Below are 13,574 nucleotides of genomic sequence, written 5' to 3'. Positions count from 1 at the left end.
ACTTTTACAAATGATAGGCCATGATGGGGTTAATTTTCATTCCTGGGCTGCTATACGGTCTCAAAGGTAACATAGGCCCAGCAAAATAATCTGGTAAATTTCTATGTGCAAACATGGAAAAGGGGACAGTCCTACATTTGACCCCTCTAAGTTTGCAAAACCCTATAAATCCTTTATATTGGTGGTACTGTTCTACTCAGGAGATGCTTCTGAACACATATTGGGGCGTTCTTTGTCAATAACACATAACAGGAACTGGGAATCCATGCCTAAAGTACAATGTGAAAGAAAAATAACACAAAAAAAAATTACTACCCAAAAGTTTGACAAAGAGTGTTGGTAGAATTAGTGAATGTAAAGTGTTAAAATACCATCATTTGAAATACCCTAGGGTGTCTTCTTTTAAAAAAATAAATGGTAAATTACATTGGCTGGCTTTAACAATGTCCCAAATAGGACACGGGTGCATGATGATCAGCTGTGAAAATTCCAAGTTGGACAACTGGAATGCGTACCCTCCAAATAAGGTTGTTTAGCCCCCAGAGAACCCAACACACCTATACATGGGTGGTATCACTGTACTCAGGAGATGTTATATTCTTATATTCTTATTCTTATATTCCTTTTAATGTAGGGGGAATTGGTGCCCTGCAGGGGGAGATATTATATATTATGAATATTGAAGTATATAAGTATAATATTATATACATTAAGATGACTCATCTTATTGTAAGTCTTAGACTTTGCAAATGTTTTACAGTTTATGGATTGTTGTTTACATGATATATTTTAATATTCTATGCATATATTTCAATTTATGCTTCTCAATGCCCTATCTTTCATGTGTATTTCGAATATAGTGGATGGAGAAATGTTTTCCCCTCTCCCCTTTTTATTATTCACCCATTACCTTATTGTTTATGTTTAAAAAATTGTTTTGAAATATGTTTAATAAAAATAATTTGAAAAGTATTCTTAAAATATCCAGTAGTACACTGATTTACATTTTTCAGCTAGCCTATTCACAATTTATTGGAATTTACATGCACCGTACGTAAAATAACATATTCCTAACCCACAGAGATTACATATTTATAAGTACATCCATTTAAGTTTGAAATATTGTAATCAATAATGTGTTTTTATGCAAAATGCATAGCATTTTTGTAATACCATAAAACCAATTTTAAGATAATGGTTTCATTTCATGAATATATTCATCCTATTTAAAATATTTTAATAAATGTATTTAAATAAGGACTAATGCAGTTTTTCTTTTCTTAAATGAGTGACTAGAGTACAAAAATAAAAAATTTCAGGAAAATGTCATAAATAAATTGCATTCTTGATGTAATAATCTTAAAGTATTGCAATTCTTTCATGAATCTGAAACACTAGTATACTGTAACAACTAATAATTTATTATTTTTATTTTAAAGCTAACAGCATATGGTGGCAAATTGAAATATGCTATTTACTTTGAAGCACGGGATGAATCTGGGCCTTCAACATATGAACCTCAGGTTATCATCAGAGGTGGTCCCCAAGCTAATCATAGAATCATAGTCAGACATATGGCCGCCCCTCAAAATGGTCAGCTGACAAGACATGACATTGAGATGACTGAGGTAATGAAGGATGCCTTTTTATTATTATTATTATTATTATTATTAGCTATGTTCTTTTTTGTAATTATTGTTGTTTTATAATAATAAATGTTAACATAGATATGCGCATTAATTAACCTATTATTATTCATGTCAGCATGAATGGAAATATCTTGGATCTCTGGACAGAAACTCTGTAACCCGTGAGGACTTCCTGGATGTTCTTTATGACATTCACTATATCCTGATTAAGGCCTCCTATGGCAGCATATTAAGACAAACCAGGTAAAGAGTTTCAATTGCTTACAATTTTGGTTTTAGCTTAGAACTGTCAATAGTTCCAAAACAAGAGAAGTGGCAAAAATATTATCTATTTTTCCAGTTTTTTACTTTTTTTTCTACCTCTTTTTTACCTCTCTACCTTTCTTATTCTCTTTTCAAAATCTTTTTTTCTCTCATATCCTTCTACATAACTGCTATTTATGTTATTGGATGCATTTTGGCAAGTCTGCACCTTTATAGGCTATGATTATATATGTTGCTTAATAGACATATACATTACATGGACAAATGTATGTGGACACCTCTACTAATTATTGATTCCAGGTGTTTCAGCTGCACCTATTGCTAACACATTAGATCCAGTAAATGGCATGAACAATCCATAGACAAACATTGGTAGCACAACGTGTCATACTGAAGACTTTATTGACTTTAAACATGGCATTGTCATGGCACTGTCATTGGATGCCACCTTTGCCACAAGTCATTTTGTAAAATTTCTGCCCTACTAGAATTGCCTTGGCAAACTGTAAATCCTATTATTGTGAAGTGGAAATGTGTAGGGGCACCAACTCCCCAGCTACAAAGTGATAGCCCATGCACACCGACAGAGAGGCTGAACTGAATACCGAAGCATGCTCAGGGGTGTATTTACCCTGAGGCAAACAAGGCGTTTGCCTTGGGCGGCACTTTCTGGGGGGGTGGCAAAAAAGCCACCCCTCAATCGCCCTGGCAAATGCCTTGCTAGCCTCTTGTCTTGGGGGGCCCAGGAGCTGGCAGCGGCGGAGCTTCCCGGGCAGGCGGCGAGGGAGCACTAATCCTCCTGTACTCACCGACCGGCCGGCCGCCCAGCAGCTCCACTGGATCCCAGGGAAAGTGTTAATCGACCAAAAGGTAAGGAGGCTGGGGTGGATTGCATTTTTTTTTTAAAAATGTGAGTGTGTTAATGTGTTTGTGTTAGTGAGTGAGTGTGTGTGTGTCAGTGAGTGTGTGTCTGTTAGTGAGTGTGTGTCAGTGTGTGTGTCTGTTAGGGAGTGTGTTACTATGTGTGTGTCTGTTAGTGAGTGTGTGTCTGTTAGTGAGAGTGTATGTGTGTCTGTTAGTGAATGTGTGTGTCTGTTAGCTAGTGTATGAGTCTCTGTTAGTGAATGTGTGTGTCTGTCAGTGAGTATGTATGTGTATTTAGAAGGCGGGGGGGGGGGGTGTCTGAGTTTTGTCATGCCTAGGGCAGCACAAAACCAGGATACACCACTGAGCATGCTGCATGTGAAAATTGCCTATTATCTATTGCATCCCTTACACCAGAGTTCCAAACCACCTGTATAAGTACCATCATCATAAGAACTAGCTTTAAGAGCTTCTTGTAATGCGTTTCCATCATCGAACAGTTGTACACAAGTCTCCTATTAGCATGCAGCTAGAGCTGTGTAAAGAATGCTGCTACTTGACTCTGGAGTGATGATTCTTACTGCACACGTTTTATGGAAGAATCTGTGTGTGGCATATTCCAGGAGAATGCTACCTACCAGAATCCATCTGGGTTTGGGCTAGGCCCTTTAGTTCCAGTATAATATGTTCTTAATACGACATAATACATGAATATTTTAGTCAATTTGTGCAATTAGTGCTTTTAATTGTGTAGCAGCAGTTTGGGGAGAGGTCCTTCTTTTCTTCATGCCTTTAGGGACAGTCCGAGGTCCATAAGCACCAAATTTTGTGAGTTTGGTGCGGAGGAACTTAAGTCGTTGCACAGAGCCCTGATCTCAACCTCATTGAACACCTTTGGGATGAACTGGAATGTTAATTGTGAGCTACACCTTCTTGTCCAACATCAGTGCTTGACTTCACATATGCTCTTTTAGTTGAGGGGACACTAATTAACATAAAATCAATACAAAATCTTGTGGAAAATCTTCTCAGAAGAGTGACAGCTGTTATAGCTGCAGAAGCGGTCCAACTCCATATTAATGCCCATGATTTTAGAATGGGATGTCCAATACGTTCATGTACAGTTGCAAGAAAAAGTATGTGAACCCTTTGGAATGATATTGATTTCTGCACAAATTGGTCATAAAATGTGATCTGATTATCATCTAAGTCACAACAATAGACAATCACAGTCTGCTTAAACTAATAACACACCATGTAAACATTCACAGTGCAGGTGGAAAACGTATGTGAACCCTTGGATTTAATAACTGGTTGAACCTCCTTTGGCAGCAATAACTTCAACCAAATGTTTCCTGTAGTTGCAGATCAGACGTGCACAACGGTCAGGAGTAATTCTTGACCATTCCTCTTTACAGAACTGTTTCAGTTCAGCAATATTCTTGGGAAGTCTGGTGTGAATCGCTTTCTTGAGGTCATGCCACAGCATCTCAATCGGGTTGAGGTCAGGACTCTGACTGGGCCACTTCAGAAGGCGTATTTTCTTCTATTTAAGCCATTCTGTTGTTGATTTACTTCTATGCTTTGGGTCATTGTCCTGTTGCAACACCCATCTTCTGTTGAGCTTCAGCTGGTAGACAGATGGCCTTAAGTTCTCCTGCAAAATGTCTTGATAAACTTGGGAATTCATTTTTCCTTCAATGATAGCAATCCGTCCAGGCCCTGATGCAGCAAAGCAGCCCCAAACCATGATGCCCCCACCACCATACTTCACAGTTGGGATGAGGTTTTGATGTTGGTGTGCTGTGCCTCTTTTTCGCCACACATAGTGTTGTGTGTTTCTTCCAAACAACTCAACTTTGGTTTCATCTGTCCACAGAATATTTTGCCAGTACTGCTGTGGAACATCCAGGTGCTCTTGTGCAAACTGTAAACGTGCAGCAATGTTTTGTTTGGACAGCAGTGGCTTCCTCTATGGTATCCTCCCATGAAATCCATTCTTGTTTAGTGTTTTACCTATTGTAGATCCGCTAACAAGGATGTTTGCATTTGCCAGTGACTTTTGTAAGTCTTTAGCTGACACTCTAGGATTCTTCTTCACCTCATTGAGCAGTCTGCGCTGTGCTCTTGCAGTCATCTTTACAGGACGGCCACTCCTAGGGAGAGTAGCAGCAGTGCTGAACTTTCTCCATTTATAGACAATTTGTCTTACCGTGGACTGATGAACAGCAAGGCTTTTGGAGATACTTTTATAACCCTTTCCAGCTTTATGCAAGTCAACAATTCTTAATTGTAGGTCTACTGAGAGCTCTTTTGTGCGAGGCATCATTCACATCAGGCAATGCAATTTCACAAATATATTCGGGGCCAATACAAACCATTGTGTGAAAATATATTCAGAAACCGGACTTTACATAGGACACGAGGCCATGCGTTTAGAATGGACGAAAGAAGATTTTGTCTAAGGCAAAGGAAAGGTTTTTTGTTACTGTAAGAACAATCAGGATGTGGAATTCTCTGCCTGAAGAAGTGGTTTTATCAGAGTCCATACAGATGTTCAAACAGCTACTAGATGCATACTTGCAAAAACAGAATATTCAAGGATATAATCTTTCAATGTAGGGTAATACCTGCTTGATCCAAGGATAAATCTGACTGCCATTCTGGGGTCAAGAAGGAATTTTTTTTCCTAGCTTGTTGCAAAATTGTGCTTCAAACTGGGCTTTTTGCCTTCTTTTGCATCAACAACGAAAAAACAAATGTGAGGAAGGCTGAACTTGATGGACGCAAGTCTCTTTTCAACTATGTAACTATGTAATGCTTCTTGTGAAAAGAACCCAGAACTGGTGTGTGTTTTTTTATAGGGCAGGGCAGCTGTAACCAACACATCTCCAATCTCATCTCATTGATTGGACTCCAGTTGGCTGACATCTCACTCCAATTAGCTCTTGGAGATGTCATTAGTCTAGGGGTTCACATACGTTTTCCTCCTGCACTGTGAATGTTTACATGGTGTGTTCAATAAAAACATGGCAACATTTCATTCTTTGTGTGTTATTAGTTTGAGCAGACTGTGATTGTCTATTGTTGTGACTTAGATGATGATCAGATCACATTTTATGACCTATTTGTGCAGAAATCCATATCATTCCAAAGGGTTCACATACTTTTTCTTTCAACTGTAGATATGATGATCAGGAGTCAACATACTTTAGTCCATATAGTGTATATATCTTGCATATATACAGTCACGGGTAAAACAAAAACAAAAAAAGCCAAAATGGGTAGGTCTTGGGTGGGTATGTTGTGGTTACCTTACAGCTGTACATACACCTTTGATGGATGGTTCTTTGGTAAACAGCACATTTATTCTCTTATTGGACAACATATTTGTTTAGTTATATGTAATATAACTAAATAGGTGTACAAAGACCTTTTTCCTAATGATCTGGATATTTGGCTTGCATTTGTTAAACATGAGTGCTATTTGTAATTGCTACTTTATAGGTAGTTATAATTCAGTGGCTTTCATATATTACAGAACAGGTAGTATACTGGTTGATGCAAAAAAAAAAACAGTTTCCCACATTGATGTGATGGGCAGGAAATGCTGTGTCAACATTGTAGATGAAGATATACAAATATTGTATTAAAGTTAATCTACTGGTAATTGTGTAGGGCAAAATATAAATATTTAATATCTCTTGAAAAATAAAAAGATAAGTCATTTTCAAGATTTGAATAGTGGAAGAAGAAGGAAGAGTGTTCCGATTTCAGGGTGTATACAAATATAAAAGCTGAAACCACAATGGGATGCATGAAAATAAAGATAATACATGTAGTGAAATCCTATTTTAATAGAAGTCATAACGCTTCCTATACAACACAAAGCATTGCATTCATTAAATCAGAGAAAATGCAATAATTTCCCAATTCTGCTCCCTTTTTTCACTGTATAATACTTTCATGCTATGTACAAACAATATTAACCCCTTAAGGCCACAACTTCAAAAGCTTGTCTTACCCGTAAGGACACAAGCCTTTCTTGCTGTTTGCATTTGCATCTTTGTCATTTATTGCACAAACACTTATTATATACTGTTTTTTTTAGAAGGCAAACAGGGCTTTAATTGTATGTCACATATACATAGATAAATTCTCATTAATTATAAAAAAAATGCCAAAAAATATATTTTTAGAAAAAGTTTAGAAAAATAAATTAATTTATATTACTTGATTTATAGAGTACATAATATGTATAGGATTTCAGCTTATTTTGAATGTTACAGGTCACAAAATACAAGGACTAAAATAAGATTTTAATGTGAAACAATTTTAGAAGTTGGTATGTTTGTCTTGTAGGTTTAGTAGCCACCACATAAAACAAATTTGCCACACAAAAGTATATATTTATATAAAGTAGACATCATAGAATATTTATCTAAGGTCAGTTTGACACTTTTTACGTAACCATTTCATCGCCAATCTCTGCTAAATATTGGAGTAAAATTGTTTTTTTTCTCTATTTTGGCATATACACATATAACAAGGTTTTTGTAATGTGTATTTCGTAAAGCTGGTGTGTGCTATTCCCATACAGAACCCCATATTGTGTTCAGCTACATGCTGAGTATAACGATACCCCCATTGCATGCCTTTGGCACTATTCTGTGAAGCTACAATGCTATATAATAGACAAGGCTGTTTCCGTTTCTACAGTTAGAATTTTCGGAGATGGATTTGACGAGCCTATGTCTCATTTTATGGTATTATAGCAGTGTGACTGTTCACAAGCAGTGTGCTTGATAAAGCAGACACCCCAGGGTATCTTATATGGTGTATATTGTGCCATTAACTTGTCACCATTTTTTTACCAATTCAAGTAAATGTTTGTTACATATATGTTGTATTTCTTACACTTGATATGTACCACTGTCATAAACCTCCCCAAATTATGCTCAGTTACATCTTCTGAGTATAACAATATGCCCTAATGCATGACCTAGACACTATTTTGTAAAGTTACAGTGCTGTAAAAGAGACGTGACAAGTTCAGGTTTTAAGTGTCCCACTTTGGAGCCCTTGAGCAGGCTACATATTTCAAAAACAGCATAAAGGCATACCATTCCTTAAAGAAGACATCTCAGGGTATTTCAAAAGGCATATTTTGAACCTTAGCGTGTGATAATTTTTCCGCTAGCTTGTACCAAGTGTAGTGGCAATAAGCATTTTTTCTGCCTTTTTGACACACAAAGGGAGTTTGCACAGTATATTTATATTCGGACCCCCCTGGACTCCCCCAATTCAGTAAAACTACACATTTTAGAGTGGACTTTTTTTGTGGCCAGCCTAAGGCACACCTGTGCAATAATTGTGATGTCTAATCAGCATCTTGATATGCCACACCTGTGAGGTGGATGGATTATCTCGGCAAAGGAGAAGTGCTCACTACCACAGATTTAGACAGATTTGTGAACAATATTTGCGAGAAATAGGCCTTTTGTGTACATAGAAAAAGTCTTAGATCTTTGAGTTCAGCTCATGAAAAATGGGGGCAAAAACCAAAGTGTTGCGTTTATAATTTTGTTCAGTGTATATCATCTACTAACCTGTTTATCTTAGTGCTCCCACACTTCAAGCTGGGATTGGCCCATTTTTAAAGCATTTTGAAGATAATGTATTACAAGTATTTATATAGTATTCTCTAGCTGTGTACAATAGGTAACCAAGACAAACATTTAATTCTAACAAAACACACATGACATAGGGGGACAGTAGGTAAAAAATGGCCCTGCCTAATGAGCTTACATTAAAACAATATACTGTGTACATATGTAATTAACAATAACAAATAAAACAGATACACACATTTGACATAACCCTATTTGCTGACATTTCTGTTTTGCAGCCTCTGTAGTGAGGTTTACCTAAATTATAAATTGACTCTCATAAAAGTGATGGCATACTTCGTAGCTGTTTTACAGGAGCTAGCAGATGAACACTGCAAATTGTGAGGGATTGCCAAAAATGATATGAAACAAAAATTATAATCTTTTATATATAATAAATAAATTTGAGTTAAAAAATATATTACTGTAACCTTAACCAATATAGCTAGCTTTCACTTAGTGTGATCATCTATCTAACATCCGGTGTCTTCAAAGCTAAAATGCAATAGATGAGAAGTACCTCTCTATTTACTGTGACTGAATAGTGAAGGGTTCTTTTTATAACTACAGTGAATTGAGTTCTTCATCTGAGTTCTCATCTAACATTTCTTATAATTACACAGCTCTTTATATATGAAATATATACTGTAAGCTGTTAAAGCTAATGCGTGCATTTGTATTTAACCAAAATGCCTAATAATATCTTGAGGCTCTGTTACAAAAGCAATATATGGAAAAAATCTATTTGTATATAGATAGTGTAGATGTGTGTCATTTCTTCGGTCTATTTAAACTATGTCAATAAATGGAAGTATTCTTAAAAAAATAAAAATCTGAATCTTAAGTAGTAGAAGGGAGTGACTGCTCTTCAAAAATCCAAATTAGTTTATTAGGTACTTGCAGGAGGCAATCAAAAAACAACTCAAACTAGAATAAATCTGTACAAATGTCATATTAATCACAGGAGAAGAGAAATTCAAAATGTTCCCCGTGCAATAAAAAAGGCTTGATTTATAAATTCATGTCGACATTGTGTTTTCAGATTATTTATTATTTGTATTTTCTTTTCTTGTTTTTTTTTTTTTGTGGTACAATATAATGCATAGTCATTGCTTTGTTTTTGAAGCACATGCAAAGCAATAATAAATTACCTCAGGTCGGATGGTGAGCGTCCCCTTCATTTTGCTTCTAATTATTTAAAATTCTCAAACAGTCACTGCAAAGGAGTTAGGCTGAGTCCCTGTAGACCTTCTACGTGCGGCAAGCAAGTTGTAACCTGTATCCCGAAAACCTCTCAGACAGGCAACAAGTAGCTCTGTGCTCCCAAAGTTTATTATTATGTAAATTTAGATCTCTGGTTGTAAATATTCTGCTGTAAACAAACTATTTTCGAAGTCCTGAAGATGATGGAAAGAGATTTTTTATTAAATTTACAGAGACTTCCATCTGAAAAGCTGGCACACTGTTCTGAATAAATATTTATATCAGCAGCTTTATCTTTAACCATTTTACCCAGAAGAGGTGGGACGTGTTTAAGCAAACTGTTTTCTATCAAAATCCTTTGGTACCAATTCGTTATGCCTCTCTCTATGCAAAACAGCAGTTAGAACTGCCGATTCAGTCTGACATATTGTCTGACCAACTCAGGGCACCTAGTTATCAAAGAAGATAGATACATGTGAGGCTGCCAGTGTTTATGTGACTGTTCTTTCTCTGTCCTCTATCAAAATTCCTCTTAATATAAAGTGTTAACTTGTCCTAATGCCCCGAATGGATATTTTCTTGCCACGTACAGGCTTCTGTGCAAGTTCAAAGCTAATTAAAAAATTTTTAAGTTTGTGTTCCGTCAGACAAAAAGGTAAACAATGATAAACCAACAGTACATCTGAAAGAGTTTACAGTGCATTTTGCAGTTTGTTAAACACAATCAGGAACTGGAAATTGATACTTTTAGCTTTTTTTGGTTTGCTTGGAACTTTTACAAAGTTGTAGCAGTTTTTTTTTTATATTAAATATTATAGAGTCTGCACTTTGCACACATACATATATATCCCATATTATTTTTCAAATAAAGTCAGATTTTCAGTAAGAAAATGTGATGTATATATGGAAATGTAAAGCGGTTACAATGTGTTTACTTGACTTTTTTGAACTGCTAAGGCTAAATCTTTAAAATCATTAGGTTATATATACAATGCTCCAGCTTTTTAATTGACTTTTATTTTTATTTCTGTTTAAAAAAAGTTGATTGATATTGGTTCAGAATAGATGCACAATACATGAGCTATCCTTACAAAACAGAAAAGAAAAATACACCTTTACAGCGATTGACTATAAAGTATCATAGCTGGTGGCGGAGCCTGACCTCGGAGTAGAGCTAATTTTTGAGTCTTACCCCCAGCCAACAAGCAACCTCACCCACTGAAGGGCACTACAAGCATTGTTGGTTCCCAGACGACCAAACAGAGGCATTAACTAATTAAGTCTAATGCCCACTATGAGCCCAATAAATCCTATTGCGGCCCGCTGCAGATGGAGCTGGGGAGAGGCTGTTGATCTCCTCACTCTTAAGCTACCGAAAGGCATTGTGGTGCTCCTACCCCTCCTCCCCCTGGATTGGCGAAGGATATCCCCACTGGACTGCCTCGGACTGCACTCACTGTACCCTCAATTTCAGCTACACCTTGAGTACCCTGTGCTAAGATGGTGGACCCACCAAGGCAACCTCTGTGGTTTTAGACAATTTTGAATTGCTTAGCAGTCTCTCCAGTTGCTCGACAAGCTGTATACTTGTTTCTGGGCAGCACTAGAAGGTAGGAATGTGACTACACCATATCAGTTTCAGGAGGGAGTTCGGAGGGGCGAGAGCTAAGGAATGAGTGAACCTCCATCGGACTTAGCTTCCACCAGATCATCTGACCCATTTAAGGATAGCCCGCCTAGGCCAAGGGCCTACGGGGACTTAATACCAAAGCATCACCCACACACCGACAGAGGGTCAAGCGACGAAAGCGGCAAGGCCTTTTGTTGCCCACACAATGGGAGGGACTTGGACTCTTACAGTCACCAGGTCCATGGAACAAGAAAGTTGGCCTTCTTGCTGACCTTGAACTGAGGGGCTGGTCTATCTTATTCTCGAAGTGCCGCTGCATTCGATGACATCCCTACTTCTATTACATGATTCCCAAGCCTGGGCATCAGCTAAGCCTGGACTTGTTGTTCAGTGCACTCCACTATGCTGTGAATGTTCTCAGTCATTATTAGTTGCAGATGTTTTTACTACCCACCTGCCACATCCTTTCCTGTTTAGTTAATTTTGCTTCCTTTATCAAAGTGTTACTCAACTTATATGGCAATAAGTCCCAACTAGCTTCAGTGCTTTTTCTCTCATGTGACTCTTGTCTGATAGGCATTATTGCTATCTAGTCCTCCTATACATGTCTAGCTAGTATTCTATGTCTGAAGGTATAATCTATGCTAGTACGGCTGACGTGTCTCTGCTAGACCCGCCTCAGTCTTGTTTCCGCGCTAAGCACTCTGTGGAAACGGCACTGACCAAAGTATCCAATGATCTTCTTGCTGCAAAATCTTGTGGTCACTAATCTATCCTAATTCTCCTTGATCTTTTTGTGGCTTTTGACACTGTTGATCATCAACAGCTTCTTCTGATCCTCTACGAGATATTGCTCTCTCCTGGTGCTCCTCCTACCTCTCCCAGCACTTTTTCATTGTTTCTTTCTCTGGCTTTGCTTCTTCTTCCCAACTCCTCTCTGTTGGTCTCCACCAGGGTTCAGTCCTTGGTCCCCGACTGTTCTCCATCTATATTGCCTCCCTTGGTAAACTCCTTAGCTCCTTTGGCTTCCAATATCATTTCTATGCGGATGACATGCAAATCTATCTGTCCTCTCCTGATCTCACCCCATCCCTCTTGACTAGTGTCTCTGACTGCCTCTCTGCTATTACTAACTGGATGGCTGCCCACTTCCTTAAACTCAACTTGACCAGAACTGAAATTCTGGTCTTTCCTCCCTCAAGTGTTGCTACTCCTGTGTCTGTCTCCCTCCACGTCAATGGTGCTACCATCAGCTCCACCGCGCAGAATTTGACTCCTTCATACCTCATGTTCAGTCTATCGCCAAATCCTATCACTTCCATCTCAAAAAACATTGCGCGCATCCGACCCTACTTAACGCCAGATGCGACTAAGGTGCTGGTCCATTCCACTGTCCTTTCTCGCCTTGACTACTGTAATCCGCTTTTCAGTGGTCTTACGTGCTCTCAACTTGCGCCATCACAGTCCATAATGAATGCGGCGAGGCTCATCTTTCTGTCCGCCCGCACCTCCCACGCCTCACCCTTCTGTCAATCCCTACATTGGCTTCATGTAAGATATAGGGCTCTATTTAAAATTCTGGTTCTTGCCTTAAATCTAAACATAATGCTGCTCCCACCTATCTATCCTCCCTAATACACAAGTATGTCCTTACACTCTGCTGAAGACTTACATCTATCTTCTGTCCGTACTCCCACCTCTGATGCTCGCCTATAAGACTTCTCGAGGGCTGCACCGTTCCTGTGGAACTCACTTCCCTCCTCCGTTAGATGCTCACCCAGTCTCCACTCCTTCAAAAAATAATTGAAAACCCACTTCTTTATAAAAAAGCGTATCAATTAAACTGTCAATAGCTCCTGACTAATTCCTCTTTTGCAACTGTCATTAGTCTAATACTATCCTTACCTTTTGTGTCACTTTACCCCACTCCCTCTAGCATGTAAGCTCATTAAGTAGGAACCTCAACCCCTCTGTTCCTGTGTGTCCAACTTGTCTGGTTACAACTACATGTGTGTTCGTCTACCCACTGTAAAGCACTGCGGAATTTGTTGGTGCTATATAAATAATAAAATAATAATAATAATAATAATAATAATAATAATAATAATGTTAATTCAGCTTGTCTGTAGTAATTTACAATCATTAGGTATTATCAAATGACTGTGATTTATCCTGCTCTTTCTGTACAAGATATTTTAAACATTGTACTGCTTGTCATGTCCATATGCTTACCTCAATAAAAAGAGATTGACAATAAAAAAAAAAAGAAAGAATCGCTGCTTAATAGTTGACATG

The 13,574-nt window shown here is 37.9% G+C and overlaps 1 protein-coding gene across 10 annotated transcripts in view; it reads left to right on the top strand.

Annotated features, from left to right (window-relative positions):
- LAMA2 (laminin subunit alpha 2) overlaps positions 1 to 13,574 on the top strand; it is a 767,184-nt gene that overhangs the window by 518,457 nt on the left and 235,153 nt on the right. For all 10 annotated transcript variants that reach the window (XM_063443147.1, XM_063443149.1, XM_063443146.1 and 7 more), the window contains 2 exons: positions 1,440 to 1,628; positions 1,765 to 1,892. In XM_063443147.1, coding sequence (XP_063299217.1) covers positions 1,440 to 1,628; positions 1,765 to 1,892 — 317 coding nt within the window. The remainder of the gene's footprint in view (positions 1 to 1,439; positions 1,629 to 1,764; positions 1,893 to 13,574) is intronic.

Source organism: Pelobates fuscus, chromosome 2, assembly GCF_036172605.1.
Source record: "Pelobates fuscus isolate aPelFus1 chromosome 2, aPelFus1.pri, whole genome shotgun sequence".
NCBI classification, from domain to species: domain Eukaryota; kingdom Metazoa; phylum Chordata; class Amphibia; order Anura; family Pelobatidae; genus Pelobates; species Pelobates fuscus.
The sequence above is the reverse complement of the archived record's forward strand: the minus strand, read 5'-3'. Positions and strand labels throughout refer to the sequence as shown.